The sequence below is a fragment of the Elaeis guineensis genome, chromosome 5 (assembly GCF_000442705.2).
Source record: "Elaeis guineensis isolate ETL-2024a chromosome 5, EG11, whole genome shotgun sequence".
In the NCBI taxonomy this organism is placed as follows: domain Eukaryota; kingdom Viridiplantae; phylum Streptophyta; class Magnoliopsida; order Arecales; family Arecaceae; genus Elaeis; species Elaeis guineensis.
In genome coordinates, this window is record NC_025997.2 from 37,268,832 (window position 1) to 37,276,786 (window position 7,955).

At 41.8% G+C, this 7,955-nt stretch overlaps 1 protein-coding gene across 1 annotated transcript; it reads left to right on the plus strand.

Moving 5' to 3' along the window:
* The first annotated feature begins 5,458 nt into the window (after nt 1–5,458).
* LOC105045343 (glucan endo-1,3-beta-glucosidase-like) lies at nt 5,459–7,719 on the plus strand. Its single transcript, XM_010923588.3, has 2 exons — nt 5,459–5,613; nt 6,604–7,719. The coding sequence occupies exons 1-2, from the start codon at nt 5,490–5,492 to the stop codon at nt 7,548–7,550; spliced, it is 1,071 nt and encodes a 356-aa protein (XP_010921890.2). The 5' UTR covers nt 5,459–5,489; the 3' UTR covers nt 7,551–7,719.
* The last annotated feature ends 236 nt before the right edge of the window (nt 7,720–7,955 follow it).

The following is a 7,955-nucleotide window of genomic DNA, read 5'->3' on the forward strand; positions in this document are numbered from 1 at the left end:
AGGAAGATACCTCTCGATCGATCTGGAGATAAAGTGATGGAGCGAGGCGATCTTACCAGTGAGGTGCTGTATTTCCTCGATAGTCTTCGACGGCATTCTGAGGGTCTGGTTAGTTAGACTTCTGGAGCTTCCTTAAGATCTCCCTCCATTTCTTCTATGACTTGGGCTTTGCAAGAGTCAGATTGGCTTGCATCATGGATCTGCATGAACTCATCTTGGATCTACAGATTTATCTCAGACCTGCATGCTTTTATGTCAGATCTGCATGCTTTTACCTCAGATTTATAGATTTTAGCTCGAATTTGTAAGCTTTACCTCGAATTGGCATAGAACTCAGCCCACGTTGCCCAAGTTTCATGCAGAGGTTTGTGTATGTGTGGAGAACCTGAGCTTTGTCAATTCGGAGGAACTGGCCTTCTCGCTTGTGCGACATCGGAGTCCATATCTAGGCGAGGCAATGCTGTCAAAAGCAAGGTGTGAAAATGGCAATCTCGAAGCCCAAGAAAAAAATTCGAAGGAGCTCTTGGGGAGCTCAGAGGAGATCCCATGAGTGAGCATCTTTGCACCATCAGAGGTGCCCCTGGGGAAGAGCAGTGATAGCAGTGACCTCAGACCCCCAGATCTGGGGTGAGCTCGATGCAAGTAGGAATACGCGAGCGGTTGAGCTCGGATCCAATGAAATAGGTGCAAGAAGAGGGGAGGTGCGAGTGGAGAAGAACTTATGGCCGTGGATCCAGTGACCTCGGCTGCACATGAAGGTGCACGAGGAAGCTCGGAGAAGCTTCAAAGCCTCAGAAGCTTGGATCCAGCAAGCTTAGCTTGTGTGTGGAGGAGCTCGTGGCTGCTGACCTGGCTGGACTCGAGGCTGGAGGTGTGTGGGCACACTAGAGAAACTGGGACAAAGAAATCTAGTCGAGCTTGAGCAGCTCTGTCCCCTATGTTCAAGAATATGGAGTAGTCCGGTTGCTTCTTTGATTATGGAAAGAGCTACAATCTACCCTCATTTAGGAACAAGGGCCTTCAACCTTGTTTAAGAATGAGGTTCGACTTGAAGCTGATTCTCGTGTTTAAGAATAGGGGCTTTCACCTGCTGGAAAGCAGGTCGATATGGAGTTGACATCCGTATTTAAGAATAGGGGTCTTCACTCTCATTTAAGAATGAGGTTAACCTCCTATTTAAGAATTGGAGGCCTTCAAAGTGGGATGGCCTTTTGTTTATATGGAGGCCTCAGATCCATTCATAGGTGACCTCGACACTATTTACGAGTGTAACATGCACGTGGGAGGGCCTCAAACCCATGGATCAGACAAGGCTAGCCACCGTCAGGGGTGTCGAATGAGTGAGGTGACCTCGAACCCCCAGATCCAGGATAAGTTTGGTATAGATGGAGGCGAGGAATGAGTAGGTCAACCTTTGGGCAGAGTAGCAAAGCAGCAGTAAAGATAGAGCTCGTCGTCGCTCGGTACTTCTGTGTCACCCTAGCCCATGTTTGATAAACATGCAAAAACTATTTTATTTTATTATTATTACCTTTTTGAGGGGTCTTCTCAAATGACCCATTGGCCAGGACTCCCGTGCATGGTCAGCCTCAGCCATGAGTGCCTCTCGTAATTCTTTGGTCCCGAGGGAATGAATAAGGAGCTTCAGCTGGATACAAGGCTAGCTCCTGTTCTTGAGGCTCTCAAACTGGCTTTTGTTCAGCACATTGGAGATGTTGCAGATGAGCTTACAAAGGAATTAAGATTTTTCTTCTCTAGATCTAACAATTGTCTCCTCCTTTTTTATTTGAATCTTGCTAAAAATTTAAATTTAGTGTTCGAACATAGACCAGAAGGTAAAAATAATTCAAAAATCAAAAGATTTCTATAATCTCCTTTCCTATTTTATTGATTCCTCCATCTTCGTTATATGTAGGTGGCGAGCACTACACCATAGAAGTCGGGGTTGGCATAGGTGTAGGAGCAAGATGGGTCTCTCACCGCACATCATTGTTCTGCCGCATTATTGAGATCGCAGCAATCCAGATGTATACTCGCTGGATCAACGCATTGAACTGATCTACGTTTATCTCTACGGCCGACTGAGATGGTGGTGCTAGTGGTGATGGCGACATGGGGGCCTTGCTATCGGCACGCGCTCTTTTGTTTCTGGAAGAGGCATCATTGGAATGCCGTGAAGAAATTTTGTGTGGCGCCATCTCATGATCATTTGGCTTTTCGAAAAATGGGCCTGAGTCCTCCTTCATGTAGAGGGGTCAGTTGTTGTGATGTCGGTGCATGATTTTCTCCGACACCAGTGGCAGTTTGAAGGACAGCAGATCGCCTCGATTGTTTGATGGTGGTTTTCATTGATGACAAGATGTGAAAGTAGGTCCTTCCTCTATCTGTTGCTACTGAAATCGATCGAGATCGGAGAGAAGATGATTGAGCCTCGCACAAGGATGATGACACTAGAATGACCTGCAAAATAAGTTCAAACCGAAAGTTTTCGCTCTGATGAAGATCCTCCAATGCTCAAGTCAGATTCAGAGAACAACAGGAATAGCAACGAGTTCTCTAAGAGGGATTTATTGGCTTACCTCGGTCCTCAGGACTTTGATTGCTTATATAGAAGGCTGTCAAATAGCTGGTCAAATAGCTACATGATCGTATGATCTCGAGATTGCAGGGCCACTGCATATGCCATTATGGGCGAGGTAATCCAATCTTTAATCACTCTCATGGAGTGAGAAAGCCGTTACTGATAATATATTGAGTTGGAGATTTAAATATCCTTATTGAATATCCTCAAAGATCGTGCCTGACCTTTTGACCTTCTAAAGTTGGGTGAGTGGTGTCACCTCATGGTATATGAGGATCCCATCTATTAATTACATAGGTTGTTAATCAGAAACTGAGAGTGTGGAGAGATTTTAGCCTTCATATACTCTGATGTAAGGGTATTTATTATTTTTGGCCTTTTCTGCATGGTGTGGATGGTTGCCATGGCATGAAGATGGCTAAGTATAGAATACCTCAGCTTGGTATGGAAATAGCTAAGTATACCTTAGCTCAGCATAAATGAGGCTCAAGATAGTTTTTATCAGCATAAATGAGGCTCAGGACAGTTCTTTTCGGTATAAATGAGGCTCTGGATACCTCTTATCAGTATCAATGAGGCTCAAGATAGCTCAGCTCATATCAGGATATATAGCTCTTCTCAACATAGATATAGCTCTTCGCAGTAAGTATATGGCTTGGCATGCCTCTTCACAGTAAATATATGGCTCGGCATGCCTTCAAATTTATGTCTCGGATATGAATCCGAGGCATCCATGATACCACCATAATATTGTTGAACAACGAGATCCCATATTAGCAACCTTGAAGAACCCATGAGGAAGGGATGTGAGATGGAGAGAGGAAAAAAGGGAGTGGTCCAAGAAGCTCACCTTTGCTCTAATGGGAAGTTAATGCTCAAAAAAGGGAAGGATGGGTGGTCTAGTACACATCCACTTAAAAGAAGGGTGGCGAGAAATTGGGGGACGAGGAACCTGGAGGAGATAGGTCAATATGTAGGAGATAATTCTAGGGTTGGCAAAATATGATTTGATCCATCAATTCGATCCATGTTTGACCCATCATAAACAGATTTTGGTTGAGGCTAAACAGATTTGGGTCATAAACGGTTCGACCCATTTAACCCGTTTAATAATTGGATCGGATTTGGATTTTAGATATCTGATCTGTTTAACTCATTTAATCCATTTAATATTCAGGTCAGGTTGAGTCAGATAATCCATTTAACCTGTTTAATCTATTTCTGATCCATTTAACCCGATCTGTTTAACCTATTTAACCTATTTAAGACCCATTTAACTTGTTTAAAACATGTTTAACCTATTTCTGACCCATTTAACCCGACCTATTTAACTTATTTAATCCGTTTAATATGTTTAACTCATTTAACTTAATTTCATCTATTTAATAAATGGGTTAAATGGGTCAGGTCGGATTATGTGTTTAATAAACAGATCAGATTAAGGTTTGAATTTTTGACCTATTTAATAAACAGATCGAATTTAGGTTGATGATTTTTTGATCCGATCCGCATTGATTGGTCCTATTTATGATCTGATTCGATCTGATTGCCATCCTTAGATGATTCAAAGGAAAAAGGGGGAAAAAAAAAAAAGGAAGGCACAAGGATCGCATGCCCTCCCTGGCCAGCTTATAATGATGGCTGATCCTGGATCTTCCCAAAAGTCAAACAAGATCATTATGCATAGCAAAGCCTCGACCTTCCAGTTTGACCATGAGATCTTGCTACTTGGTTCGTGCTTGATTACCAGCTGATAAGTCTCGCTGTTGGGTCGACTTGACTGACTCAACTGAGTCGGGGCCGAGTTAAGGGCATGGGATATCGCAATGACAATCTCTTGAATCATGAGCGGTTCATGAACACTTGTGTTTTTATTTCTTTTAACTTGAAATTATATCTAGGCAAAACTGGAGCATGTATTTACTTGAGAGAAGTATGATGCCACATGAGCTTCTGAGTAAATTTTGAGATTACTTTGGTCATCTTCAGCATCTAGATGTGGAATACTATGGTTTGGAAAATTTCTTCCCGAGGATCAAGTCTGGGTGTCTGGTCGTTGAAGGAAAATTTCCAAATTACGGACTTGAAAAATCAGCTACCCCCTTGTAAAGTATTTCAGCTAATGTCCGCCACGGGCTGCTGCAGTAATATTTTCACGCACGCGTACACACAGCAGGTCAAGCAAGGTATGTGGAAGAAAAATTCAATGTACAATGAACTTGCGTGCTTGTGGCGCCTATGCTCCAATTCAATCTATATCCTTGGAAAAGGAATAGTTAATGCGCTTGCTTATTTTGACACAAGTCTATATTCCAGAAAGCACTATGCCACAAATCTCTCTCACACGCTCGTTTTACGTGTGAATTTGGTTGCATGTAACTTGTGAACTGGAATTGCGTCCATTTTTTCTGCATGCGTCGCCAATCCCGTCATTGCACGTATATAACAATAATATCTTATACCCATTGAACGACTTTGAGATTTTTATAAGTTACAAGTATTGTAAATATTGAATTTTGAGTTATTTACGATCCTAGGTAAGAACTTGGTCTAGCGATTTGTATCCGTCCAGCGTGTGGACCATCAACGAGATAAGGATGCAGTAGGAGACAAAGTTAGTCCTCCGAAAAAAATAACTCAAAATCTTAGATCTTCTACATGAACGACAAATTGTGTGAACACGAAGTAGGACAATTCCACACGAAATATGATTCAGTTCCCAGCAGAAATATTTGGGGCACATCAAATCAGCCATTCAATTAGGCGGACAGATTGGTGGTGGACCTTGACCCAATCGCCGCATGCCATGATCACGCCAGTCCTCTTTGGGGATAAAATTTCCAAGAAGATATAGACCAAAGACAGCAGACCTAGTCCCATTACCTCTATATAAGGAGGTGAAGACAACATGTATATATCAAGGCAGTCTAGAGATAAATCTCTATTGGAATTATTCTCCATGGCGAACCGAAACAAAGTATCCAGGGTTGCCATTGCATTACTCCTTGGACTCCTCATAGCAATCCCAACAGGTACTCTCTCTCTCTCTGGTGTGTCTGTGTGTTTGTGTGGGTGCAGGCATGCGTGTCTATAATCCCAAAATTTGCAATTTGACCATTAATCAAAACAAATGGACGGTCCATAGCGTACTGAGGAAATTCAAGATCAGTGCATGACATAGCACAATTTATTGCTTGTCTTATGAGTAGGCATATACGGTGGATCAATTAGGCTTAGCTCAGTTGGTTGGCATCCCTCTCCTTTGGTGAGAGATCTAGGGTTCGAACCTTGGCAACTGGTGCCATCCTAAGGAGGAGATGTTTTGATTTTGGTTGAGCTCATGCCATCCTCTCCTACATGTTAAGGTTTGGCTTATGAGACACTTTAATTAGCTGATTCATTAATTGAAACTGAACCTATGCCTACTTTTGCAAGGTGCACGAAATTGTCTTGTTTATTTATTGTTGCGTCTGGTTTATTTATTGTGGCTCAAAACAGAGCTTGAACTTTTCTCATGTTTTTATTAAATAAACTCGGACTTGTCAAAATGTTAGGCCGGATCTTTTGCATATTAATTCTAACGTTGGAACAGATCATGTTTGAAAATTAGAAGGAAATTAAGGCTTGGGTAGGGGAGGGGTGGTGTAGACTAAAGTCTAGCTGGGACTTTGGTGTCCGAGACCTGGACCAACCCACCCATCCTATACACCTCTTGCCTAGCTCCTTTTGCTTCGCATATTTGTGAATGTCTTTTTCGTAGCTATCTAATTTGTTTGTCACTTTGTTTGCTTGGTTTTCATAAGAAATCTAAGCGTGGAATTTTTTTCAATGAAAAACGAGAAGACTTCAGCGGAGCCCACTGGAAAACGCATTGATCATTGAATGAGAACAGGAACTACTTTTTCTAATTTTCTTTTAGCCTATACCGCACCTTCTGCTTTCTTTGAGCAGTTACTCTTCAAATTTTGTCTCCTTTGCGTTCCAAACAAATAAGCAATTAGAACTAACTAGTATTATTTCAGGGGTGAAATCCATTGGTGTGTGTTATGGAATGAATGGAAACAATCTGCCTCAACCAAGTGCTGTGGTCAATCTCTACAAATCCAAAAGTATCAACGCAATGAGGCTTTATGGTCCAAACCAAGATGCTCTCCAGGCCCTCAAGGGTTCCAACATCCAACTCATCTTAGATGTCCCAAAAAATGATCTCCAATCATTGGCTTCTAACCCTTCTGCAGCCAACGATTGGGTCCAGCAAAATGTGAAGGCCTATTCTCCTGATGTTTCGTTTAAATACATCGCAGTTGGAAATGAAGTGATTACTGGGGATTACGCCCAGTATGTGCTCCCTGCCATGAGAAACATCTATTCAGCTCTTTCCTCTGCCGGCCTACAAAATCAAATAAAAGTCTCAACTGCAGTCGCCACTTCAGTTCTTGAGAAATCATCTCCTCCCTCAGATGGGGTATTCTCTTCTGATGCATTGACATACTTGAGTCCAATAGTTCAATTTTTGGCCAGCAATGGAGCCCCACTCCTAGTAAATGTATACCCCTATTTCAGTTACGTTGATAACCAAGGCCAGATCGACATCAATTTTGCTTTGTTCACTTCCTCGGAAATTGTTGTACATGACGGACAATATAATTACCAGAATCTCTTTGATGCCATAGTTGATGCAGTTTATGCAGCACTGGAGAAGGTGGGAGGGTCTACTGTGCCGATAGTGGTGTCGGAGAGTGGTTGGCCATCAGCTGATGGTACCGCAGCAACCATCAACAATGCACAAACATATAATCAGAATTTGATCAATCATGTTGGTCAAGGGACTCCAAGGAGGCCCGGAAAGGCAATAGAAACTTACATATTTGAGATGTTTAATGAAAATCAAAAACAACCACCAGTAGAACAAAACTTTGGACTGTTTTACCCCAGCATGCAACCAGTCTATCCAATCAACTTTACTTGAAATGCCAAAGACAATATAGAAATAGAAACGTCTAGAATAAAACAATGGAAGCAATGGAATGTGGTTTTTCCATGACGATTATTTGGGAGTATTCATGTTGTAATAAAGTTCATCTTACTTGGAAGGTTTCACGTGAATAAATTTTATCCTCATATGATTTTATTTGAAATCATATAATGTATTGAAATGTTGGAAACTATTTAGTAGCTTGTCATTTTTTAATTTTCTTTCTCATAACAATGAATGAACAGGTGCTACTTCTACAAATTTTTGAGGATTCAAACTCAAAACATTAAAACTCTCATGTCACACTACCGAGATTTTGGGATCGCTCCTTGCCACTTGAGCTAGAGGATAGGGACTCGATTCTGACAAGCATCAAGCCTTAAGAGGTGATTTTGTATA

Bases quoted from the DNA above. Each gene is read 5' to 3' on its own strand.
- LOC105045343 (XM_010923588.3), top strand. From the start codon at position 5,490: ATGTATATATCAAGGCAGTCTAGAGATAAATCTCTATTGGAATTATTC. The intron at 5,614-6,603 runs GTACTCTCTCTC...GTATTATTTCAG, and splicing joins CCTCATAGCAATCCCAACAG to GGGTGAAATCCATTGGTGTG.